The 26,805-nt window shown below is 48.1% G+C and overlaps 1 protein-coding gene across 1 annotated transcript in view; it reads left to right on the top strand.

Moving 5' to 3' along the window:
* DCC (DCC netrin 1 receptor) overlaps nt 1-26,805 on the top strand; it is a 309,874-nt gene that overhangs the window by 15,391 nt on the left and 267,678 nt on the right. The window contains exon 2 of the mRNA XM_035310456.1: nt 24,504-24,824. Within this exon, the coding sequence (XP_035166347.1) occupies nt 24,566-24,824 (259 nt within the window). The 5' untranslated portion in view covers nt 24,504-24,565. The remainder of the gene's footprint in view (nt 1-24,503; nt 24,825-26,805) is intronic.

Here is a 26,805-nt window from a genome sequence, read left to right as displayed (position 1 = left end):
GTAAGTTTGGCAGTGACTCTACTCATAACGTTAACCCCTGGTAAGTTCGTTGGCGGTGACTCTACTCATAATGTTAACCCCTGGTAAGTTCGTTGGCGGTGACTCTACTCATAACGTTAACCCCTAGTAAATGCGAGGAGGAACCACGTCACCGAGCCTGAAGGGTCGCGGGAAGGAATTGATGAGAGCCGCCCGCAAGGTACCCGTTAAAGGAAGGGGTCGGGTCGTAACAGCCGGCGCTCCTGTGGTCGCGTGGAAGCTGCTCAGAGCTTTCCATGAGATAACTGCCTCGTAAATCAGTCCCATGGAACAAAAGGCCTCGAAACCGAGATCTTCCTGACGCCTCCTCATCGCTCTGCGCCTTGATGTATGCCACGGGCCATTAGTTCGAGCGCGGGAAGTCTTGGGAGACGGCGCGCTGCGCGCATCATCATGCAAAGGGGAGGTTTTTTGGGGGGGGGAACAACAGACAAAGCTAAGAAACCAGCCCCCAGGACGCGAAGCTGCAGCTCTAAATAAACAAGGAAAGAGCCACCGAGGGGCTGCTCAGCCTGCGCTGCGTCTGAATTAAATCCCTGGCAGGCTCCCTGGGAGCTCTGCCCACCTCCTGGCACGCAGGGAGGAGGCTGAGCAGCCGGTGTGAAAACCCCTAGTACTTGTAGGAGCGTGCTCGCTGGCCAGGGAGAGCGTGCGGAGGGCGAAATAGAAAGACCGGGACCTTTTTTTTAGCTGTTTTTACGGTAGTTTGTAGCGTATCTGGCGGAGGTACGCGTGGCGATACCCTTCGCTAAGCCATGTTCTGGGGGAGGGAAAAGGGATTTGTTGATGCTACAGCAATTAGAAAGCACTCGCCTCTGAGAAGGCAACTGGAAGGATAGGAAGTCTAATTACGCGTAATTAATTGTACCAAATACTGAAGCCGTGCTTAACTGCGCGGCCCTGGTTGCTGCGCGTTTGGTTTAACGCGTGGAGCGGATGCGCGTGGAAGGTGCCCGGGGGTTGGCTGCGATTAACGGGCTGATCCGACGCCCCTTTCAAATCTGACGCCGATTTGGACGCCGCCGAACGTCCGCAGACGTCGATGCAGGTGCGGAGAGCTGCTGGGTGGGGACCCGGAGCAGTTCCCGCAGTGATCTTCGCTAGGTTGTAACCAGAAGCAAGCGGCGCTGCCGAGAGCGGGTCTCCCCTCTTCTGTTCGCCCCCGTGGCGTTACGTTGGCTTTGGCTCCCTGTCTACCGAGCTATTTCCGATCGCAGGATTATTGATCCTCCGCAGGATACTGCCCGGTGATGGGAAACGAACCCTAGCCAAAGGTACAGGGCGTTTAGGTGGCTTCTGGTGTTTAATCGGGTGTTGGCGTCGCGGCACGAGGAGCTGAACCCCATCTCCTGTGAGCTGGGGGTGTGCAGGAATGAAATCTGCCATCGCTTAAATACCCGGAGCGCCTGGGATGCCAAATGCAGCCAGACACCAAAATATCTAGCTTGTGACCACACAAGGCCTTTTGGGAAGGGAGGGGTGGCAAATCCTTCTCCCTTTTTCCACTGTGTGCGTGTTAAAAGGTTGGCCTGTGCGGTGGAAAATGGCCTCCCAATTAGCCCTGGCTGAGTGTAACGAAGGAAGGGGTTTGGGCCGAACTTAGAGCTGTATCATTCGGTTTCTGATACAACGGGGTTACGAAGCTTGGAAGCCTGAGAAGCAGCAGCTCTTCCTTCTGCTCTTTTCCTTATTCCCTTAGAGCTGGCTGCTGAAAATCCCCGCGCCGCGCTGGAAGGCAGCCGTGCTTGGCCCCAAAATTCATTGCCCTCTCTTCTCGTTAGTATTTAATGTACTCTCGCTGTCATCCCGCTTCTCTTTTTTTTCCCCTAAGCTTCCCCTAAGAGGAGCTGGAAAAAAAATGGGCTTTGTTCTTGCTTTTGAGCAGAAAACCCTGCTTCATGTCGGCTTCATAAATCCGCCATCGATCCTTGGGGTGGCCGGGCAAGCAGCTACTGGGAAGGGCAGCGACTACGTGCCAAGAATTCCTCTTGCGTTTGTTTAAGGGTCCGGGGCTATTTCAGAGACGTTCTAGAAAATCCTGAGAATGACGTAGGTATGCGCACAGGTAACTCCTTGACCCAACCAAGCTCATAAGAAACTTTTAATTAGCGGAAAAATAAAACCAGTTCATAATCAAAAGCGTGCCTTGGTAATACCTCCTTTGGAGGAGGTGGGTTCAAGTGCTTAATTGGCCTCTTTTCCCTGACATTTGACAGTGCAAACCCTAATTAATATTCTTACGAAGCTTCGGGACGGGACGGCAGGATCCTCGTGGCACGTTGGAAGCTTTGATCTTGGTGAAATTCCCTTGCACGGAGCAGGACAAATTCCCCGAAGAAGCCCGGCGTCAAACACTTGGGTAACATCTAAGTTTGTGTGCCTGACGGCAACGCGAAATAATAAGCTAACGGTGCAGTATCACTGGGGCAATGTGTTCTTACTGTAAAGAGAACAGATTTTTGGTGACATTATTTCCTGACGCCTGTCAGTGGAGGTCCTGAACTTCAGTTTCCCAGTCCAGATCACAAGGAGTGAGAAACTCAGGGGCTAATCCTGGCTTGAAGGGACTGTTCCCTTCTGGTTCCCTTCGGTATGGGTATAAGCGAGCCAACTGTGTGTTTTTCCCCCCCCTATTTGCAAAGTAACCGTAGTCTTTGGGAAATCTATAGGGTGTACAAGTTAAAGTGGGTTAAAGAAGTTGAGGGATGCCTGCCTGTGCTGAGTCTCGCCAGGTGACAGTGAAACCTTCCCTCTTTCCCTGAAAACCGTCTCCCATAGGATTGCAGGCTGTATTTTGGCTACCATTTTACACCGCCTTTACGCCTCGCTTTACTAGGGTTTGTTTTGCAGGTGCAGCGCCTTAGAGGTGCTGTAGCTTGCAAAGCGGATGTATTAATTCAAGCCAGCTTTGAGCAATATTGGGCTTGTAAATCAGTGCCGAGGCTGAACATTAGACCCATCGAAAATGCCAAGCTTGCATTAAACGGCGCGGGGATCTGGTCTGGGTGCAGATCTGGCTCGACCTTAGATCTGCAAGTCTTGAGAACAGGTGTAGTTATTCAGATCTCCGTCCAGACGCCGCTTTATTACGATTCCAGAAGACAATTCCGGTTCCAGAAGACGGTTCCGCTAGCTGACGGCGGTCTCTAAGGCAGCGGCGGGTATGTGTGGGGGTTATTATCTCGCAGGCACGGCCGGGAGTCGTCAGGACAACCCCCTGGCAGGAGGCAGCATTTGCATCCATCCCTCCTTCGAGCGGCGGCGGCGTGTCAAAGCGTACCGCGGAGCCCCCCCTCCCTCGGCCTGACAGTTGTGGCAAATCAGAACAATTTCTGCCTGACAGCTTCGGTAACAATATCAACTAATTTATGCCCAAGTTCTCCCGGGATAATTGGGAGGCAGACACGCTCTGCATAAAAAGCCAAAGGGGTAGGAGGAGACCCCTGGCTTACCAACTGCTACCCCGAGAGGAGGAGGCCGTAGGCCAAGCAGATTGGCCCTTTTCAGTGGGGGGGGAAAAAAAAGTAAATTAAGGGTGATAAGAGGTTGGAAGACAAAGAAGCGAGCCCTGCATGGGTCGTCTGTCAGGAGCCCTCGATAGAGCTAGTGAGGAAACAATGGGCACCACTTCAGCTCCAACAATGCCACTCAGAAGTGGGTTTTTAGTAGAAAAGCAAAGAGAAACGTCGGCTCTCGAGCGCTCTCACGGAGAAACACCTCGTTTTTCCTCTTTAACGTAAAGCTCAAATGAAATTTACCGAGCAGGAAGTTTCCCGCTTGGTTTTTTTTTGTGGGGGCGGGGGAGGTTGTTTTGGGAAGATCAAGGAAACGTTCAAATTCTGGCTGAGAAAGCGAGGCTCGCGGAGCGAGGGGCACGCTGTGCAGATGGGAGGCGGCGATGCTGGTGATGCTCGTTTGCTGCGAGCGGCTATGAAAGTTAAAGCCTCTCTTAAAAATACCCCGGTTTTCTGCAAATGTGCCTCTGATCCTCGGGAACGTCGAGCTTTACGTTTAGGTAGCGTATGCCATGAGTCAATTTTGCCTTTATTTTTTGCAGGATGGGGTCAGATCCCCAGGTGGTCAATATTTGCATAATTCCCAAGTCTTAGGCCAAAGTGTCCAGCTCTGCTAATTGACGCCAGCTGAGACTCCGCTTTTTGCGATCCTCAGAAGAAGGAACACCAAAACCAGCTAACGTCTCTTCTTGTAATTTCTGGTTGCGAAGGTTAAATTGGATTTATTATGCGCTATGTGACGGACACCTGCTGGTCTGGAATTTGTATAAGTTGCGTTAATGAGGCATGTGCTATGGAGCTGGATGTGCCGGGTTTAACTCCTAATTTCCCTAATGGCTTTCGCATGAGGAATTCTAGCTTGTTGAGGGGAAGCCACGTAAGCATCAGATTAAGAGGCAGCGAGGACGTGTTGGAAGGCTAACCGTCCGTGTCTTTGTCTTATTTCTTATTTGTTATTCAGTGACCCCTGCTGGGGAGGTTTTAGATAACCAGGGTCGGGTAGCTGCTGTTTTGTGTTAGAAAAAACCTATAATTTGGGCCGCCTGATGCGTTTTTGTAAAACAAGGCGAAGCAGATGGGCAAACCATGAGCCCTTTTCACGGCGTCTTTCTGATCTGAGGCCACTGAAGGCTAATTCTGGGGGAAACGACTCCTACCACTAGTAACAAACTCGGTGGCTGTGACCAGTTGTAAGAACAAGATATGAATGGCTCTTCCTGCTTCCTTCTGATGAATTGCTTGTCTTTGTTCTATGGGATATGCAAGCGTGATTTGCGACCTTCTGTCTTCTTCTGAAACCCTACAACATCCACTTCTGAATGTGATTTGTCGTTCCAGGACCAGCATTTAGCTCTGTAAGCAGGGTCATCGAAGAGGGAAGGAAAAAAAAAACACCTCTTAATGGAAAGAAAGCAACGAAGCGGAAACACCGAGTGTATTTTTTTTATCGTATAAACCCAGCAGAATAATAATTGCTCTATATAATAAGTGTTTTACTTGGCAAGTTATCGGAAAATCTCCCGTGCTCATTCCTCCATGGTACGGGCATGTCCAAAGGGACACGAGAGCAGATCATCTTGAAGACTCAGCTCTCCTGTACTGGGTCTACGACGTCTTCCTGCACAAGCTTTCCTACGCAAACAGATGTGAGCAAGCTCTAGGTGGTGGGAGATACATGGGGTGCTTGAGCCTGCTTGACTTTGGAGGAATGTAGTGTATCGGCATGGTACAATTGTGGCTCTTGCTTCGCCTTCCTCCTCCTCACCTTTCCCACAGAAACACCGGGGCTGGGAATCCAGCTCCCCCGGTTCTTCACTGTCGACTTAAATCATCACAGAAAAACCCCGAATACCTTCTTTGTGGCTGGTAGGCTTTGGTTGCTGCCTCTTTGGGAGATGGAGATGTGACGAGCCATTTTGGGGCTGACCGAAGTACCTTGTAATGCTGTTTGGATAGCCTTGTGTGTTTGTATATGCCTGGCAAGAGGAGAAGGAAAGATCAGCTCTGCAAAGAAACCGCATCCCTCAGTTCTGATTTTCCACGTGAGAGGTTCCTATTCAAGCATGTGAAAATCCCTGAATGTTGGCATGTTGCTTAAAAAAGGGCAGCAATTTTCCCCTTTCCTTTCCCACCCCCTGCCCCAGACCTCTTCCAGCTCCCTGTGCGATTATTTTAGTAGCAGGGGACCCTGTAATTTTCAAAGCACGTGAATCAAGAAGAGCAATGAGAATTGGTCTGTTACTGAAGGTAGCCACAGCAAATTGGAGGCTGGGTTTGGGGTTTTCTTGTCCTGAAGTCATCAGAATCGCTTCTGTAGGTGCTGGATTTCCACCCCTCATGGGCTGTACCCTGGTGTCTATGTTGAAGATCGACGTGGGGTAACTTAAATCTTTTTTTTTCCCCATCTTTTATAAGCATGCAAAGGCTGAGGCTCGCCTGAAAGGATGGCTGGAGACAGCACTGCTCTTACGATGTCGCTCTTGACCTTTGAGATGATACCGTGCAAGTTCATTATTTCCTCTTATTTACAAAATTGTGTTCTTCAAGCTTCTGGGGAAGTAACTCGGCTGCTCTCCGAACAGCTTTATGCGTGCAGATCCTTTCTGATAGCCACAATTCTATTATAAGACTCCTTTTTCCTTAAAGGAAGGAAAAAGAAAATGCATCCACGCCGTTACGGTGCCAGAAGAAACGGACGTATCTGGCCGCTAAGATTTATTTGCGGGTCAACTGCAATGCAGTTGTGGCACTTTGCCTTTCGGAAAGCGGAGCGATGATTTATTGTGGGGTGTTTTTGTATGCGCCGGGTACTTGCGCGGCTCGAGCCTCTGAAAAGGGCACTTTATATATTTACATTAGGAAAAGTGACTTCCAAAGTAAAAGTCAGCAAAAGATTTCATTAACCTTTTCACTAGAAATCCAACTCCATTGATTGTCTTCTGCTTCCTCCTCCCTCTCCTTTCTCGTTCTTTTTGTGATGGACCAATTTTGTTGCCTCCTTCTAGATACTGCACGCATCTCCTGCTCTCGCTAGCTCTAACCCATCGCCGGCTCCGAAACCGATGTTATTTTTTCATCTCTGGGTCTCCCACGGTGACTCCGGCTGCTTTATTACTTCCTCGAGTCCTGATAAATTTTTAATTGAAAAATCGATGCGGACCCAAGAAAACGGGGTCAGCAGAGAAGTTTGGGAACTTAGCGGGGGATAAAAAAGTTTTAAAATATTAGTTTTACCGCAGGGCTTCACCGTTTCCCTTAAAATTATTTATGGGAGCAAGGGAGGAGAGGAGCACGTTGTAGCCACTGGAGCTCTTCTTGGAAGTGATAATCAGTTTTTATGGCTTTTTGATCCCCTCTCCTTGGTTTAAAAGAAACCTTTCAGATAGGGAGCAAGGAGCTTATGGCATGGAGTCCACATGGGTGATTTCTTCGGTGCCACTTTGACTGCTCGATGAGCTGTCGTCATTGTTCAGGTTTCATTGCCAGGTTGACCTCTCTATCTAGGAATTTCGGCAGCAAACGAACCCTGTTTTTCATGTACGCTGGGTTTTGCTTATTAAAATCGCTTTTCCAAGCGGTAATGAAGCCAAGAAAAACCCTGCTTTCAACCTGGATACATCTTCAGTGTGGGACGTGGTGTAGTGGTGGGACTCGATAGCTCAGGCTGATGGTTGGACTTGATGATCTTGATGGTCTTTTCCGACCTAAACCATTCTATGATTCCATGAACCACTGGGTCGTCTATACTTTTTAGAAGCTCTGTTTACAGTAAGCTACTGGGTGACTTTTTTTATTGTAGTGGTTTAAAAGACGATGGTTTGATACTAACGTAAAGGAGTGAGTACAAGAATCTGCCTAGTTTTGCAAGCGCCGTACAAACACAATGACGCTGTAAACTCAAGTTATAAAATCAGGTTCCATAAAATCTTGCTCTCTTTCAGGCTTAGTTAAAGCCCCAAACATGAGTTGACTCACGGCTTCATACCAAAATCAGGCGAAAGCTCATTTTACCGCAACCAAAAACCGCAAGGACTGGCAATTTGGACAAAATCCATGTCAGAAAGCATTTGATAAGTTTTACATCAAAACTGGGTAAAATATATTTGGCTATTCACAGCAACAGGCAATGAAACTGTCGAACAACGCTGTTGGCAGTATCCAGGATGCTTCAACTTTTCTGGTCATCCCAGAGGTTGCCTTTGAGGGGGGCGGGGAAGTGGCAGCGTGTCTAAGTTATTTCTAGAAATGATTGGGCACATCAAGGAGTCTGTGCACAGCTCTTAGGGAAGACTCCAGCTGGCTCGGTGTGCCTTGGAAGGCCTTCAGACGAGCTCCCGTTGCCTCATTACATTTAAAAGCCACACGAGGTGTGCTTCCAACTCGTTTTGCCTTGGGGAGGACTTTGAAAGTCGTAACTGACTTGTGCAAAGCGGAGTGCTTCTACCTGGATGCTGCTCAGGTGCAACTGGTAAATGTGTAAGAAGCAGAGCTGTGTTATGCAGGCTCCTGAAGGTCTTGAACCTGAACTTACAGATAAGACACGGTGCGATAATTTAAACTTAGTTAAGCTGAAATTGTTTGCTTGGACTCGCTCAAACTCATTTCAGAGCCATAAATAAGTTGCATCGTTCATATAGGGATGCTTAAGACCTATTCTATGATAACGATGCCAAGTTCATCTTTTTTCTCACCAGTAGCAGGTTTTTTTTTCCTTTTAATATTCATTTCAAGCTCCTGTTGACCAATTACCTAATAGTTTGATCCACGAAACCTTGTGCAGTTGTATTCTTGGTGGCCAAGTTCTCTTTGACTGACGCTTGAGCAGAACTTGTGAAAGATGTTCTACGTGCTGTGTTTTCTCATGGGTCCCGCAAAGTTGTTGATCCAAGAATTGGTATTTCTTCTGTTTTTTTGGATCTCAGGGTGAATGCTGGCTCTTCTTGCTTCACTTTGGAGTAACGCTGGTTTGAAGGAGGCTACGAGTCTTCGTGCCCGAGTGACAAACGGGGTTTGGGTGGTGTGTTTGGTGGCGCTATAAATAGTAATTTAAAAAATGTGTCTGATTTTCTTCCTCAACTTAAATCTTTCATTATGCTACTCGAAAAGCTAATTTCCCCTTTTTTTCCCCCTGAATAGTAACTGCCATTAATTTCACTCGAGGTAATGATACAATTACATGTAAGCATTGACACGACTCCGTATGCAATGCATCAGTCCCATTGTGCCGCGTGTTCAGCTGCTTGAATTTGGACGGCTTCCATCTTGCGCGCTGCCAAGAGCCGTTCCGGAGTCTCTGACATTTTGTTTGACATTAGTCAGGACTGGTGAAGCGAGGTTCCTTGGCAGCCGTTCTGCAAACTTGCCCCTTTTGCTGCTTTGAAGCTCAGAAGTGGGTGAGCCAGGTAGGAGATGGCATTTCCCATGTAATGGCGAAGGCGTTCATCTGCGATGAATAAGAGTTTGTTTACAAAGAAGTCCGTCCTGCCCGGAGACGCAGGCAGTGTATCTTATTTCAGGTGCCGATGACAGTTTCCCGTTCGTTCCCCTGAGCTATGATTTTGAAAATGAAGTGATTATTGATCAGATAAATCACTTCTCAAATGCAGTCCGTGTCTGCTGGCCGTACTGCAAGAAGGAAGACAGGGCTTGTTTTGAGTCAAATCTCACTTCGGTTATCCGAAGTGGATACATCAGTTGTATTTGCAGGTTTTTTACTCGTGTTTTTAATCTGAAGGCATGCTGTTTAGCCCCAGAGCTTCCCCTTCCTGAACTCGTTGCGGATCCGTGGGTGTAAGCGGGATGGAAATCGAGCCCCGAGAGGGGAAGGAGAACTTGGGCCTGCCGCTTCCAGCGGTGCGCCGATGTTGCTGGGGAGCCGGCAGTGAGATCAAGGTGCTGCTAAATGGGAATCAATGCGCACGCGGCCGTCTCGAGCTCCTTACGGGGTGCGAGTCGGGGATCTCCTGGCGTTTGAAGGAGCCTGAAGCGGCAGCACCGCGGCGTGCGGGCGCTGGGGAGTCGCAGGCGCCGGCTGGCAGGCGAGGCGATAATGATTCCTTGCCGCTACGGGAATGCAGGAAAGCACAAAATCAGTCTCCTTTTTCTCTTTGTATGCTCTTTGATCAGTGAGTTTCAGTGTATTCCTCTATAAGGTTTGCCACTTGAAAGCCGCGTTTGATGCGAGGCTGTTACATCCTTCAGCGCAGCCGCTTGTGCGCTACAGATGTGCAGGAGCCGAGTTCTCCGCCACCTGCCTCAGCCCATTTGCTGCTGGATACCTCTGGCTTCGATCCCTCCAGAGGTGGCTAGACCTCTATTTTATAAAGCACAGTTTGAAAACGTTTGAAAACATTTTGGTTTTTCCCCTTTCCTGTAGCTAGGTAAGCAACGTTGCTTCATCCTGCCGTGAACTCTCAGTCCAAGGCGAACCCGAACGATTTTTTGGCCCTTTCACTCTTGCCTCTGCTTGACCAGCTGCATCTCATGAGCAGGCCTGGCGGGATAGGGTGAGTTCCTTTAAAAAATAAAAAAGAATCAGGAAACAGTCTCCTTTTGGGGAACTCTGCTAGCTCTGGGGCTGCACCTGCCCTCCTGGCCTGGAGCTGGGACGCCTCCTGTCGCTTCTCTGAAGCGCTGCAGACTAAAATACAAGCTGGGGACACGGCAGCTTCCTCTCTTCGAAACGGGTCCCTAAACAACATAAAGCTAGCTCCCCGATCAGCTCATGGAAGAAAAGGGCTTTGCTTTGTGCTGTGTTTCGTGGCATCTCGGATGCGATGGCTCTGGAAGCATTTATTATCCGCTCGTCGGTAAGGATTTGTTTTAAGAACTTGCAGGTTTTTTTTATCATCTGAAATGGAATCTAATCTTTTAAGCAGCGAGCAGAAAATATTCATCTCTGCAGGGCTAGTTTTAAGATGGCTTTTTTCTTTTTTTGGAATGACCGCCTTGTATCCATTTATCTTCGTGGTTAGGTGCCTCTGACACGAGCCCTTGTGTCGTCTTTTTTTCTCCGTTGCTCTTTTTGATGCTGAAGCCGGGCATCTGCCGCTTGCCCTTCCAGATGCGCTTTGACGCGTGCGTGAAGTTTGTTCTGGGGAGGAGCTGCAGAGAAACCCGTCGGAGGACGGATGAATTCCGCGGCGTGGCATCTCGCTGCTGGCTGGGACTGTTGACTAACAGCCTGGTTAGCATGAAATGGGCTCGCCGCTCAGGAGGCTGCGGCAGTTTTCGGCGTCTTTAATTACAAAGAGTGCCACCGGTAGCGTGTCCTTAACACAGTGTGCTCTGGACTTACTTGGACACTTGTTGCCTTAGCAATTCATGTGTCCTCGCTGTACTTAATTAAGAGGACTAATGGCTGCTTAAAGCTGGATATGGTTCTGAAGTAATAAAGCAGAAGTAATCCTGAGACCCCAACGGAGAATTAATGCTAGGCCTGGAGGCCTGGAATAGGCAGCTCTTCCTTTTTCCAAACCGAGATACTTTTGAGATTGCATCGCTTGAAAACTAATCTGCTTTTTGTTTGCTTACAGAGGTACTAAAGCTGCGTTGCTCAGAAATAGTGAGCACAGTGACCATTTACCGCTGTATTTCCCAAGAAAACACGAGCTTTGGAGTGATGCTTCTGCTCTGGGCTTCTGTCAGGCCGTCCTGGTGATGCTCCGCTCCCTATTTCACTGGGTGTTCATTATTTAGAAGAAAACCTGCAATTTAGCAAGAGCTGGTGTCTTCCCAGTTGCCAATACAGCGCTGTCACCTTTCAAGCAGTCGGTCACGACGTCCCCGAGCTCCAAGCCTGATTTATCCCCAGGAGTACCCAGGGGGAATTCCAGTTCGGGGACTGCTTCTGCCTCCTCCTGTACTGGGGTGGCTTTCATAGAAGCCCAGAGTAAGGACCGATAAAGCTTCATTTATCTGCTCATCTCCTTAAGTGGGCCTCTTAATTAGCCCTAAAGCCTCCTGGTGTAGCGGGGCAGAGCTTACTCTTACCGAGCCCACCTGCCCTGCCGAGCCGATGACACGCTCAAGCTGTAATTTCAAAACATTTTACTTAAAAGATCCGTAGAGCTGTTTCGCTTGACAACTTCTCATTTGTTAAGTGACCACTTCGGGCACTTCATTTTCTCCTCCCGCCCTGGAGATTTCGCCCGTCTGTCATTTTCTGCCTGACCTAGGGCTCGCGGGTTCAGCTTTCTCACGTCTCTCTTCTTTCAGCAGCGTGATAGAGAGCCGGGGCTTCGGCGCTCAGCATGTTTGGCAGGATGCTCAGGGACGTTCGGTTATCGGTGGGCTCCTGGACGTGTCCCAGAAGCAGACTTGCAGGCAGAACCTCTACGTGCCATGTGGATTTAGCCACCGACAAGGTTTTGCTGCTCGCCTTGCTGCAGAAACTCTGCTTGTCTCTGTACTGAGTGGTGAAACTCCGTCTCTGTGTTTGAGTTGCAGGGTTTCTGTACAACGCTGAAGCGTATTGAATAATACCTGACTGCTCCGAACCGCTGTAAATCGTGGCCTGTCTTTTCAGGGAGCTGCGGACCATCAGTAGCTCGGTTTTGCCGGATGGCTCTCAAATCCTGCCGTAAATCCTCGCGTCGTCTTGTCCTGCGGACAATCAGATGTTGGGAGCTGCTTTCTCCGGCCGGGGCCCTCTAGTAAACCCTACCTGGGTAAAAGTGGGTGTCAAACGCTGCCAGGCCGTGGTGTTTCATTCCTGGGGAGCCCAAATGGCTCCTACATCTCTTGGGGTTGCCCACGTAGGTGTGAGGCAGGTATAAAACATCACCGGCCGTATATTATGCCGCAACCGCTTCCCTAAAGAATGACAAATGCCCCAGTGGGAAGCAAGGCAGCCAATTACTCAGCATGATGAAAAGCAAACAAATGACCTCTAATTGTGTTTCCTAATTAAAAATTCACTCTCTATTAATATATTTTTATTATTGGGTTTATTAACACTTCATAAAGCTGTATAACACGCATTACTAATAGCTGCTGTACAACCGCAACATATTTTAAGTTTTCAGCTCCAAACGCTCTTAAAAGGGGATTTAGATTCAAGACCGGCGGTAATTTCGAAATGGGATTTAGTACCGAGGCAGAGCGTGGTTTGGGTTAGTATCCTGGTCACTAGTGGAGTCCCCCAGGGCTCGGTGCTGGGGCCGGTCCTCTTTAACATCTTCATCGATGATCTGGACGAGGGGATCGACTGCGCCCTCAGCAAGTTTGCAGATGACACCAAGTTAGGTGCGTGTGTCGATCTGCTCGAGGGTAGGAAGGCTCTGCAGGAGGATCTGGATAGGCTGGACCGATAGGCCGAGGCCAACGGTATGAAGTTCAACAAGGCCAAGTGCTGGGTCCTGCACCTGGGGCACAACAACCCCAAGCAGTGCTACAGGCTGGGAGATGTGTGGTTGGAGAGCTGCCTGGCAGAGAAGGACCTGGGAGTAGTGGTTGACAGTCGGCTGAATATGAGCCAGCAGTGTGCTCAGGCGGCCAAGAAGGCCAGCAGCATCCTGGCTTGCATAAGAAACAGCGTGGCCAGCAGGTCCAGGGAAGTGATTGTCCCCCTGTACTCGGCTCTGGTGAGGCCGCACCTCGAGTTCTGCGTTCAGTTTTGGGCCCCTCGCTACAAGAAGGACGTGGAGGTGCTCGAGCGAGTCCAGAGAAGGGCTACGAAGCTGGTGAGGGGCCTGGAGAACAAGGCTTACGAGGAGCGGCTGAGGGAGCTGGGACTGTTCAGGCTGGAGAAGAGGAGGCTCAGGGGTGACCTTATTGCACTCCACAGGTACCTGAAGGGAGGCTGTAGCGAGGTGGGGGTTGGTCTGTTCTCCCACGTGCCTGGTGACAGGACGAGGGGGAATGGGCTCAAGTTGCGCCAGGGGAGGTTTAGGTTGGGTATTAGGAAGAACTTCTTTCCTGAACGGGTTGTTAGTCACTGGAACGGGCTGCCCAGGGAAGTGGTTGAGTCCCCATCCCTGGAGGTCTTGAAAATGCGTTTAGATGTAGAGCTCAAGGATATGGTTTAGTGGAGGACTTGTTAGTGTTAGGTAGGAGGTTGGACTCGGTGATCTTGGAGGTCTCTTCCAACCTAGCCTATTCTGTGATGTCACAACTGTCCTGCTCTTGCTTTCGATTCAGCCTCTGTCTATTCAAAGAACCCAGCAGTGAAATATCTAACCCAGCTCCGGCCGTTCCTTCTGATCTATATCATGTCTTTCAAAACAAAAAAGCCTATAAGCACTGACTCATAACGGTTCCCGGCAATGACAAGAGCACTATATTACCTTACATCCTCCCTCAGTGTTTGTCTGCTGAAATATTTGCTAGAGAGGCTCTGGCAGGGCTGGGGATGAATGATGTCGGCGGCTCTAAGGTACCTCAAACGCTGCTTTCCGGGGGGAAAAATCAACGATGCTGTTGAAAATAATAAAAATTAAAAACATCAGAAGTTTAGGGAAGAAGTGTCGTGGGGGTGTGTACGTTAATTACAGCGGTGGCGCTGGGGGGGGGCTTAAACATGCAGCTGTTGGAAGGGTGAATGTTGCACGTTGCGATCGACAGCCACTTTTTTGGGTTCTCTTCCTTGAGTTTTTTGCTATTTTGGGGCTAAGTAGCTATAGGCACTCCCGATTTTTGTGACCCAAGAGATTGTTACGTTGAGGTTTAACTTGAAACTCCTTTCACGATTGCGTTCAAATTACAGATTTCATTGCCATTAGTTGTATCTTACTACTAAAAACAAGGTTCGGTGCCGTGGAAACAAGTGTACGATGGCAGTGACCCCGTGCATCTTGTTCGGGAAGCTCTGATGTATCACCTGGAGCAGCTGATGAAGGAAAGGGGTAAATATTCACCGTTAGACCCACTTTCTTCTGACACTCTATCAAAAATAGGTCAACGTTCCTTGGTTCGCTGTGACGTGAACCCGCAAGGTCTTGAGTGTCCCCTCGGTGTCCCCAGGCCACGTTGAGCCTGCTGGGTACAGCCAGAGCATCACTGTACAAGAGGATGTGTCAAAATAAGCTTTGTTCTAGTTTGCCATCTTATTTCTGGCTGCTGATCCTGCTTGTGCTGGTTGCTTTTGTTTGGCTTTAAACTCGGGGAAAAAAAATATATCCAGCAAGACAAATCAATACCGAAAGTATTTTAGTAACCGGCATTTTTTTTTTTTATATCTTGCATGAGAGCTGAAATCATCAGTACAGTACAATACAGAAAAGGGCAGAGTGATGAGAAAAGCAGGAGACGCATCCAAATTGAATGTACGGTGAGCTTTTTTAATGTCTGGCTTCACAAAAGAGAAAGTATTGAATTGATTTTTGGCCCCAATCAAGTTTGTTTTTGCCCGAAAGCCAGGGTTAGAAGAAATAGGAGGACTAAAACCTGTGGTTTGGGGGAGGGAACACAAAGGCCGACTGGATTAAATTCCCGTCTCTTTCAGGGGGATGCGCGCTTGGGTCTCCACTCTGGGTTCAGTTATAAAAAGTTGAGGCTTGGCCAAAAATCAATGCTATACGATTATTGTTGCCAACATCTTTGAAGCTGATGGAAACTCTGCCATACGATGTTCTGAAAAAATGCTTGTTTTACTGAATGCGAAAAGAGAAACGAGATGCCCTTAGTTACTACGGCGTTGGACGCCGAGCTCCTAGCAAGCTACGTGCCCTCTTATTTCTCAAGTTCTCTTAAGTAAGTTAAGCTACAGCGTTTTGGGGAGCAATACAGTGTAAATGGAAGGCTTTATTATTGCCGTGATGATGTTTGTATTTCTAAAGAAGCTTTCCCTGAAATTTGCGTACAGAACCGGGGGATGTTTCCGCTTAATTGTGTTGAAAGATCTCTTCTTCATAGTTGATTCTTGCTGATCCCATCGTTAAATTAAAAATGAGGCGTGATATCCGCAGGCTTTTGAAGGGAGTATCCTTCTGACAGCAAGGGCAAGACAGCAATTGGAAATCATTACAGATGGTCGAGTTGAACGGGGAAAAAACTTCTTCGTGCTCTTTTTAATGTGGCTGCGTCCATATTTAACCCGAAGGGGCGATAACTTCATGTTGTAGGGGATTTGTAGGGGATGAACGTTACACGGACTGGCAGCCGGGGAGATGTGAGGGATGCTTGTTAATGTAAGTGGCTTCCCTTTCTTCTGATCCTTGTTCACAGAGAAACCAAAGCACCTTTATTGCATCCTTTTTTTTTCTAATTAATTGGCATAATTGGGGGAAATGGGCCATTTGGGAGCGAAAACCCCTTTAGCACCTCACTGAATTATCAAATGCTGTTTATCCACGTGAGTGGCAGCAATTTGAATTAAAATGCTTGCTCCTAACCTCAGTTCTTTTTACAGCAAGTGACTTCATTCACGTGCTGCTGTTATAGTACCCCATGTTTGTGTATTTTGTCTCAATTTCCCTGTTACAGGAAGCCAAGGACCTCCAGTACTGCATGCTTTTATTTATGTATAGCAGCCGAGGAATACGGGGAGCTGAGTCTCCAAAGGCTGTTGAGAAAGCTGTTGCAGCATTAACAGAGCAAGGGAAACCAGTGACAACCCTTAAAACCCTCATCTTTAAAAGATACAAAGAAATATTTTGCATCCCTACTATTTCCAGAAGCCCTCTTCCACTCAACGTGTGGCTTACAGACTAAGGTGTACCCTAAAGAGCTTTTTTTTTTTTTTTTCCTGAAGTTGTGTGAATTGAACCTTTTGGCTTGATCTTTTTTTTTAAATATTCTAGAAGTTTCCTTTCCCAAGAACCTCAAACAGGGACAGGACACGGATGTGGCTACAGCGTGAGCCCGTTATCTAAGGGATGCAAATATTTTCGGTAGGTAGCTTATTCTGAAGCGCTTGCAATCAGAAGGCGTTTAGCCGCAGGGGTGGCTAAGAGCAGGCATGGCCTTGGCAAAAATCCCCAAAGCCGCTTCCCCATCTGCATGGCATTATCCACATGAGTAGGTTTTCTTCGTCGAAATCAACGGAACCGTATGGCAATATTCAGAGCCGAAATTATTTCCGATGGGTTCCCGTGTAGTTACAACCCTGCGCTTGCGATCTTAGTCACTGCAATTTGGAAACTCGTTCAAGTGAATAATATCGTGTTGGACTGCTCCTTCTGTTTTCCCTCGGAACTGGCAAACCTTCTTCAGACAGCTTTATTAGGAGAACGTGGAGGGTTTGGAGTAGGACGTCAGGGTGTTTTTTACATGGAGCAGGTAAATCCAAAAACGTTGACCAGGAAATCCAAAAAAGCTGATCAGAAGTTGTTGGTATTGTGTAATGTTTTAGTAACAGGTGGTTAAATTTTGTCCTCTAAGGTCTTTAGTCTCAAGATTATTTAACAGTTGAGCTTTTCCTATAGCAGTTCTGCCATCGATACGTTCCTTATCCCCTTCCCAGTCTCACGTGAGAGCAGTTTCTCGGTCTTCGCTGGCAGACAGCATCGCGCAGATGAATTCTGCTGTGTTGTGTTCAGCCAACAGAAATTGCTGAGCTAATTCCTTGTTTTCCTCCTCGTTAGGAAATTCTCATTTAACTGCTATGTGGTGGCTGGTAGAGAACGAGGCTTGGGCTTTGAAGATAGACGCGTTTTTCGTTGACCCTTCTGCTTGAAGGACAGGGGTGAGGAGAAATCTTGCTTACGGCGTGGGGGTTGCAGAAAGCCCATTTCCCCGTCCTGCAAGTAAATTCGTATTGACAGCATTGGCCGTTACTCAGACGTGCCTCTATGATATCTTCAAAATACAATTGAAAACTAATAATTTTTTAATTGGCTCTTCCTGAACGCCTTCTGAACATGGATTTTCCACAAGAGCCGGTACTCGAGCGCAGATTTCCATCGCGTTTCCATCGCGTCATGAGGTAGAAAATCTAGGTCCAAATACGTAGTGGATATAAATCGATGTAATCTCACCGTCAGAGTCAAAACCGGACCTCCTGTATGTTAGGCTCTGTCTTCTCCAGAGCTTGTGTAACTCAACCTTCAGTTCCGACGCTCGTAAAACAACAATTGGTCTTCCTGTATTGACGCAAGACAAGAAGACACAAGTAAGGGCTATGGGGATATGTTTAAGTCGTGCTCAATTGGAGGCAAATCCGATGTTTTGGGTTGTGGTATATGACAAAATCCTAGAGGAGGGGTTGATTTTATAGCTAAGGACTTGAAAAAATAAATAACTTCGCCAAGGTTTGTTGTTTGTAGGGTTTGGCAGTGTTGGCTTTTGTGTCGTTGGGCAGATCCGCAAAGTAGTTGAGGTTGGAAGGGACCTTAAGAGGTGGTCTAGTCCAGCCCCTCCGTTCTTCTCTTATTTTGGTTGAGAGATACGGGGTTAAAAGCAAGTGGAATGAGGAAGCTGTGATTTATTACGAAACAAAATGGAGTGTTTGTTTCTGCTGGAAAGGCTGATGCATTAAGGGAGCGCGATGGGAACGGTTTGTTAATTCATTGGCAATCCCTCACTACGGCAGCCTCGATTGCTGGAGGATGTTTTATGACTCAGATTATGCTCAGATTAGACTTGTTTTATCTGAATTCTTTTGGGTTTTCCAGCAGCCGAAATGATGCATTCAGGGCACGCGGTTGGGCTCGGAGCGCTTCCATTGTGCGGCGAGGGAAGGGCTCTGGATCTTTGGGCGAAGTCACCGTTTGTTTAACGCTCACATTGGAGCACCGCAGTTCGTTTCCTTAACGAGCACCGTTCCGGTTTTCCTGGAAGCCTTTCACCAAGTAAAACGGGGGAGCTTTAATTTCAAGGGGTGAAGGAGGAGCTGTCTGTTTTGTAAATGGGAGCAGAGGGAGTGGCATAACGAAGACATTGTGTGCATGGCCATGGGAGGGGAGGGTACGACTGTCCCCTTGTCACCTCTCCTGGGTGCTGGCTTGTTTTGTGGGTGCTGCCTTGTTTTTTATGTATGGGCAGCCCTGGATATAAGGTGCACCCATGCTCTCCAAACCTGGGGGCTGGCCCGCGACGTGGCATTAGGGCCTGGTGTCCTGAAGGCGCTTGAGGAGGCTACAGATGATGAGATAAGACCAGAAGCAGTCTCCTAAAGTCATCGGAGGTTGCTGGAGGGGGCATGTGTATTATTCTTGGCAGCTACAGCACGTAACGTGCCGAAGGAGATAACCTACCCCCCTGGATTGGATGCGCCAGATCAGTCCCGCTCATCCCCCGGTGCATCCGCGGCTCTGGTCTCTCACAAAACCAGGGAGTGCAATTTGTCTGTCTTCATTAACGTAACCAATTGCTTGCTTTGTAATTTTCTGAAGGCTTTTTGGGCTGGGATGCCGTGTTTAAATCACCCCCTCAACAGGCGCCGTTGCTGTGGTTGCGTCTGTTCTGCCGTCCTGATAGGTCTGGCCGCTGCTTTTCACCTTCCCAATGCAAGTTCCCCGAGATTGATTGAAGCTCCGCGCTCGTCCTATCCAAAATACTGTGTAATTAACGTTTCATTATGCTAATACATGCAAATTCGGTAGTGCGCGTTTGATGGGGAGGGGAGAGAACAAAAAAGGATTAAAGAGTTCACTCTGAAGTACACATTAATTTATTGCGTTACTAAATGGCCTCCGAGGAAGGGGGGATGCGCTTAAGAGACGAACAAATACACAAACAAAAAGCCCCCTGTCTAAATGTTTTGTCTTCCCCAAGAAGTGCCTTCTTCTTTTTTCCCCGAGCGCTGCCACGTGTGCCGAAGCACCGGGGTTTGTGCTGGAGGCTGCTCTGGGCTGCTTTTAAATGTAGCACCCTTCCCATTCACGGATTCGGCTTCCATGTTTTTCTCCCGGTTGCTCGGTCCTTTTCCTCTCTAAATACATCTGAAAAAAAAAAAAAACACAAAATCAAGCTGTAGAAATACTGGCTTTGTTTTTGCTCCTGTCTCTAGCTCGGAGCTCTTCCAAGGGATTTCCTTTTCCAGCAGCCGATTTGCTCTCTGGACGTTTTCCCTCAGTATCTGGTCGCTCTTTTCACCCTCCTTTATTCCTCCTCACCTGGTTTCTTTTTCCCCTTCCCGTGCATTTCTGCCCTTGCCCTCTCCAGCTCCTGCCCTGCCCTTTCAGCCGAGCACCAGCGTCTCTTCTGCTGGCTCGTGTCCCTTTGGCAGTCTGACTTTTCCCACAAAGGCTGGTAAAAAAAAAAAAAAAAGCCTTCATCTGGCCAGACCCGTGGGCCTTTCCTTGTTTGTATTCCACTCGACTCTCCCCTTTTAGACCCTTTTTGCCTAGCTTGGATTCAGCACTGGACTTCGTGTTGTCTGCTGCCTTAATCGTAAGGTTTACTACATGTCGGGTCATTACAACGGAAAGTGTAATCCAGCTGCCTGCAGGTGTAGTGCCACGTCTTTTCTAGCTCCTTTTCTTCCCTCTCTGGAACTCTTAGGTGCAAATCGAGGTGTGGAGGTAGCGTTTCTTTTGGGGAGAGGGAAGGAAACCCGGCAAATAACGCGACTGTCTGATCGCGTAATGAAAGCCTTCGCAACAAAAGCATGGAGGAAAAAATTGCCCTGGCAAGTCAGACGGTGCAATTATCTGTTCGTCGGTCTTCTCTGGAGGCTCAAAATAAAAATTCAATCCACCCCCCCCCCTTGCAGGGCTCTGCTCAGGTTTCCCACGGGCGGTGAGATCGTTCTATGGTGCGGCCGTAGGGTCCAGGTAGGAGCTCCTCCGCGTGCATCTGTGCGCCTGGTGCCTCAAAGCGAGCCCTGCTCCTGCAGCTGAAGCCTTGTTTTCAGCCAGAATGCAGAAATCAGCGGCTGCTGCCACCAGCTTTCTTAAAGGCAGGTTCTTTTTCTTTCATCCTGCTGTGGGAGAATACTCGAAGCGACTGAGATCGTAGAGTCTCTTACGGTTACAGCGGTGCAATTTAGTATTCTTGAGATCTTGCTTTCAGTCTCTTCGGCAAAGCAGGTGGCTGCAAGTTCCCGTGCCGAGTAGGAGTTTGCACACTTGGCTGGCTTGTCTGATTTTTTGCAAGGAAATGATAAAAAAAAAAACCTGTCGGATTATTGTAGAATGAATCTCTTCATTAGAATCTCTTCATTACGAAGCCTCTCCAAAAAGGTAACTTCCTGTGGGTTGCCGTACTCAACTCTAGAGGCGGTCAAATCAGGAGGGTTTTGGCATTTTGTCTTCAGGTATATATATATAAAAAAAAAAAAAAGGCCTGACAGCTGCGCTGTGTGAGGGACGATGGGTTTGGGGAAAGGAAACCTTGGTTTGGCCCCTCTTCTGGTGGGGTGAGTGCCTTTTTGGGGGCAGGTAGGTTAAGGCTGGGCAGTAGGTGGATGGGGAGGAAGCCTGTAAACAACTTATGCTTCAAGAAATGATATCTCAAGAGAGAAACTCGCCCGCAAGAGTCGTTTGCAGTGTTCTGAGGGAGGCTGGAGGGGACCAGCATGCCTTCACCCCCCCTCATCCTACACCAGGCACCCAGCTCTGCCTCATCCCCAGGCTGCCCCGGAGGGAGGCTCACCGCGTGCACGAGCCAAGGAAGCAAAATATGGGTGAGCATCGGTGCTTATTCACCTTCAGATAGCCCAGGTAAACATTTTTTTCAGCCAAAACTAGTCTATAAGGTCAGGCAGCTGCCAGAAGACTTGATCTCTCCTTCCTCACCCCGCATTCCAAGTAGTTGTGCTCTTGCCCTCTGCCTTGTCTTACACGGAGTCTGACGCCCAACTGGTGGGGTATGGTGGTGTAGGGGTGTTACCCTTAACGATAGCTCACCTAAATCCGTGTTTTCAACCCAAGTAGAGCTTTTGAGTGGAAACGGAACAGCCAGCTAAGCATCCCTAGTGATCCAACGCATTTAGGGGAGTTAGAGTTGGGCTTATAAGCACTTTCATTTGGTGCAACCCCAAATCCTGCAATGGCACCGTTTAAAAATGGCCATTAAGCTAATTTCATGCAGGGTCTGCAGATTTAAAAAAAAAAATCACCTCAGAAAATGTATGCTGGGGGTACGTAAAAACACTTCGGTGTAATGGACTTATTTCTGCAGCTGCCTCTGAGTTGGGCTGGGGGGTATTGCTACGTTCACCCATCTCAAATGGGCCGTGCTCTTAAGTCTTATTTCTTAATGTTTATTTGAGAAGAAGAAGAAGAAAGCTTCGGGGGCGGCCTGGTCAAATGCTTTGCCGTGACATCTCTTCCCTCTCCGTAATGGAAGCGAGCGATGCAGAACACGAAGGGGGGGAGGGTGGAAAACCCACCCTGGAAGATTACATTTCACAGAGGCGGAACGGCAAGCGGAGGATTCGAAGGCAGGGAGCGATGAAGAAGCGCATCAAACCCCATCTTTTAAATGCTAATTTCATCCGTGGCCTGGAGAAGGATAACCTCGCCGTCGCTGTGATGTTACCTGTCAGGGTGAGAGGCCCGTTAGTTTCACGCCCGTATCACAAAGCAGGTCATCGCGTAGGGTAATATCTCGATAGCTCAAGCAGCGAGGGGCCGAGGATGGGGGCTTCATCTTCAAGTTTTCTCCTTTTTTTTTTTTTTTCGGCTCGAGGACCTGAGGGCTGTATCCAAAGGCTCTCTCCTTGACCTCGGAGCCTCAGATCTCGATGCTGCGGGCTGGTTTGACGTGGATGTGCCTGGAGTAGCTGACACAGCCGCTTTGTGCGGGAGGCCTTTCATCTTTTCAGGGCTGCCACTGAAGTCTGTGGTTAAGCCGTAGATGTCATAAATCTGTATTCATCGTCGTTCAGTGAACTCAGAGGGAGAAAGAAGCACTGATGTGCCCTGGGCCCATCGGTTTCAGCAGTCTCAGGCCTGCAGCGCTCTTAATTTCCTACAAACATGTTTTCTTCAAATACGTCGGTGCTGGACCTCAGACAACAGCTGTGAGCATGCATGTGAAAGGTAAACTCACCCACAACACCAGAGAAAGCAGTTATAAGAGCTCTGCCCTCCGTTGTGCTGACTTTTCAAGTCTTTCAGAGACAAAGAGAGCCTGGCAGCAAGTCCCAGGGAAGGTGAGGTGTCCCGGGGCAAGGTGGAGGTAGGGGCAGAGACTTGCTCCCACCGAGTGCAAAACTGGGAAATAGGGAAAATGAGAAGGCTTCACAGCAAGTTTTGTGGCAGCTCTTCATCTCCTCTTTCTCCTTCCTCTCCTATTTTCTCCTGCCTGGCTGCTTGCTTTCTTCTTCTCTCCCTGCCTTCTGTTTCAGTCGAGCTATTGCAATAAGGATTAAACTGTAGCTTTAGCATCTCTGTTTGAAAATGAGTCCCCTGCCCTGCTCAGGGAAGAAGTTAGCAGCTTATAGCAGCTGCTCCTTCAGCACAAACTGAAACCCTGGAGCTGCTGGGGCAGCTCAGTCCTAACATAGGAGAAAAGGGACCCAGGGTCTGCTGCATCTGGGCTCGCTCTGGGCAGATCCATCAAATACACGAACAGGTAGGAAGGGAATCTTCAACCGCTACTCAGCCTTTCTATTTCAGCACCTCAAGGCTGCAAAAACGTGGCCATTATATTCTCATCCTGCCTAGATTTCCAAGTAATTGGTTCTGAAAATATATAGTCATTTCCTCCCATTTTTTAAGGTGTCACAGTTGCTTCTCTCTCTAGGAATAACATTTCCAAGAATATTTGAATTTTTCCTCGCGCTCAGAAAGCTTTCCAGGTTATTCATGCTGTTACTTCCCTTGTAGTAAAGCAATTTGGGCTAAATATGCCTTTTGCAAAGGGATGTGAATAGCTGAAATTGCAACTGAACTGCAAGGGTAATTGCATGAAAAGAAAGTTAATCTTTGTTTAACTTCAGTGTTTGCTGCTCTGGAAGCTGTCGTAACCCCATTCCTTCCGCAGAAGTGGATTATTTACTTGTGATAATAGCTCCATAAAATCATTAGCACGCTGTCATAAACAGCTGCGTTCAGCTGTGTTGGTGACAGAAATAAAATGCCCAACGCGGAGCCGTGATTCGCAAACGGGACTCGGTTGCCTTTGGGAGAAGGGGAAGGAGCGCGTTGTTAAAAATTCCACCTTTGTGCACTGCAGATGTATCTATGTACAGATTTTGAATGGCAAAAGGGCCCTGAAATGTGTCTGAAATGCTCTACAAGCGGAGAGCACCTCTTGCTTTTTTGCTGTATTTAATTAATTTTGGAAGGCTATCTTTCATATACTTGAAAGGAAAACTTGAATAATTATGGATACGTTGACAGTAAAATTAATTTATATAAAGAAAATGTCGGTCAGTAGTTCACGCGTGGTTGAACAAAAGCGTTCAACGAATTTATAAAACAATCTTTTTGTTGCAACCAAGGTTTTTTTGCATCTTTTATCTGCTAGGTTTGAAAAAGGGCTGCTTTCTGTTCTGCGCCGAGCCCTTTGCAACTGCATCCACGTGTTCTTCAGCTTAATGATGTTCCTACTCCTCAGCAGAAAGGAATGACCTCATTGTTTTTCTTGGGTCTACTAGAAAGCAACGGTCGGGCTACGGGGTAGGGTGGAGAGGCGTTGTTCTAGCAAGGTGGGAGGGGATCCACCAGGTTTAAGGTTTGGGCACTGTTTCTGATGGATGGTCAGGTTGTACCCGTGCGTGCTCTCCCCTCAAGTCTTCAAGAAAAAGGTCTTCAAGAAAAAAGGGCAACCACAACTCTTGGACTTGCTGTACTGAAGTGCATCTTGGTACCCGTGGCCAGAGCAAGTTGTGTGGGCCATTAATGCCTCCAAATAAAATTCAACAGGCGTGGTAGATTTACGCTCATCTTCAACTCGGCTCTACAGGTGCTTGTAGAGTGTTTTCCCCTTGTTCTGCCCTTCATGTTTACGTATAAATATTTTCATATAGAAGATCTATTTATCTATGCATGTTGTGTTTGTAGTGATCGAGGTATTTTTTTTCCCAAAGCATGTTTGCGAAGAAACCGCCGTACGTTCACCGTGTACAAGTGAGCAACCTGTATTTACTCGTGGTCTTCTCTATTTTTGCTCTTTTAGGTTCCCAGATCAGGACTTTTACATCGTTGAGGTTCGTAACCGAGCCTTCGGATGCTGTCACCATGCGTGGAAGCAACGTGCTGTTGAACTGCGGGGCAGAATCTGACCGAGGAGCTCCGGTTATCAAGTGGAAGAAAGACGCGGTCTTCTTGAACCTGGCGGTGGACGAAAGGAGGCAGCAGCTGGCCAACGGATCGCTCTTGATACAAAACGTAGTCCACTCCAGGCACCACAAGCCGGACGAAGGGCTCTATCAGTGCGAAGCGTCTCTAGAAGGCATTGGAGCTATCATCAGTCGGACAGCGAAGGTCATGGTAGCAGGTAAGGAGGAAACTGCTTATTTCTTACCTTCTGGATTGCAGGAAACGCTGAGAATTTGCTATTTGAAGAGTGAGAAATGTAGAGAAAAGGAATTAAAGTGGGTTCCCCCCATCATCCAAAGAAGTTAAGGTAGATATGATGCTTGTGCAACAGTAATTTATTTCTGACGAGGTGTTATTTTGTTTAAATTATTCTTGTTTAAATATGTCCAATGAAGTCGTTGTTGCTGTGAGTTACTTGCTGCCTGTTTGCCTTCAAAGCGGCGGAGACCTCTGCAGTTGGGAATCTTTCTGATGAATTGAGGGTCCCAACAAATGCTGGATTCCTGTAGGGTGTTGAATGCGTGAATTTGTAAGGTTTAGGAACTTTTTCATGGACAGGAGCTCATTATGCAGCTCCCTGGAACTGGCAGCCTCTTCGTATTTCCTTTAAAGTGCTCGAGCAGGTCTATGGCAGAGGGAACACGAGGTCACGTTAGCAGGTGTCTGAGAAATGCCTTTAGTTACGAATGCCAACTAGATTGTGGTAGAGTTCAGAGAATTTTTATTAGTGTGCATCTCTCTGGTTCTCCGTGTGTCCTGTCTGTACACATCTAGTTTTTCTTCTGGCACATGTGGACAACATGGGGATAGAAAGCAAAGCTGAAGCTTAAACCAGTTCAGTCCAGGAGCTCTGCACAGCTTCGCCATCCAGTAGTTTCCTAAACATTTATGCTGGGGAGGGAGCCCAGACAGCTCTCCTCTTGGCTCGTCTCTCCAGCGTCCCTCGTGAACTTGGTATCTTCCAGTCTTGAGGTCTCTTAACCTGAGGAGTGCTTCCCTTCCTCCTAAGTCTCTTCTACCATCTAGAAAAGATGTTTTCTCATGATTAAAAGGGGCAATAAGAGTCTTAACTCTCTTCTACCTCCTTCCCACCAGTTTGACCAGTCCTCCACGATAGTCCAGAAGTGTGCTCTGAACCTGAGCCATGCATGTACGCCTGTGCTGGAGCGATTCTTCTCCAAAGAGCTGGAGAGCCCCACAGACGAGAAGAAATGGGTTCTTCCATCTCCCAGCCCTCCTTGGAGCTGGGCTTTGAGAAGCAGGGCTCTCCTTGCCAACTGAGGATGCTATCTGGCCTTAAGCTGGTTTTTGGCAACCACTGCCCAAATCATTCCAATTAACTCTTTTTGAAGTGAAGGCACATGTGGGACTGTTCCCTGTTGTGCCGTGCCCAGCTCACTAATTTTGAGCTCCTAATCTTGAGGAGGGGTTATGCTTTGTTTGGCAGGTCCTGATCTAATATTCCCGTGGTGATAGCAGTTTTGGAGGAAGGAAGGACAGGTGGGTTTACTCCGTTCGGGATCAGTTGGGCTCAGACTGGAAGAACTTCTCATTGAAAAGGCTGCAAAGAGAACAAGAGACTGAACAAACTGAAATATGGGAAGCTTCCTTAGGCACGTACTCTTTTCCCCTCTAGGGGTAATTAGGCAGTGGAATGGGTTGCGTGGGCAGGCTGCGGAGTCTCCATCTGGGGGGATGTTCAAGACCCAGTTGGACACAACCCAGCAGAGCGTGCTGGTAGCTGCCCCTGATTTCTTCAGTGGGTCGCACTAGGCAAGCTCGTCACCTTCCAACCTCCCCGATGGCATAAAAAAAAATAGAATAAAATCACAGAAGTTGGAATAAGACATGGCATTTAAAATTGGCAGCAAGTTCTTCAGGCAGAAACGAAAAGGTATTTTGCTCTCCGAAGGACGTGTGTTCCCGAGTAAGCAGAATGTGCTTTTTTTTTTTTCTTTTTCTTTTTTGAGGGAGTCAACGTGCAATGTTGGCAGAGCATCGTTGACTTAAGGCACTGGCAGATGGAAACATGACAGGAAGGGAACGAGGCCACGAGGACGAGCGAAGTTCTCGCGCTACAGTAGGCTGTGTTAATCGTTGCTTGGCACAGTAAATAAGCTTCATATTTTCAGAGCTTCATATTTCCAGAAAAGGCTGCT

The sequence above is a fragment of the Oxyura jamaicensis genome, chromosome Z (assembly GCF_011077185.1).
Source record: "Oxyura jamaicensis isolate SHBP4307 breed ruddy duck chromosome Z, BPBGC_Ojam_1.0, whole genome shotgun sequence".
NCBI lineage: Eukaryota > Metazoa > Chordata > Aves > Anseriformes > Anatidae > Oxyura > Oxyura jamaicensis.
The sequence above is the reverse complement of the archived record's forward strand: the minus strand, read 5'-3'. Positions and strand labels throughout refer to the sequence as shown.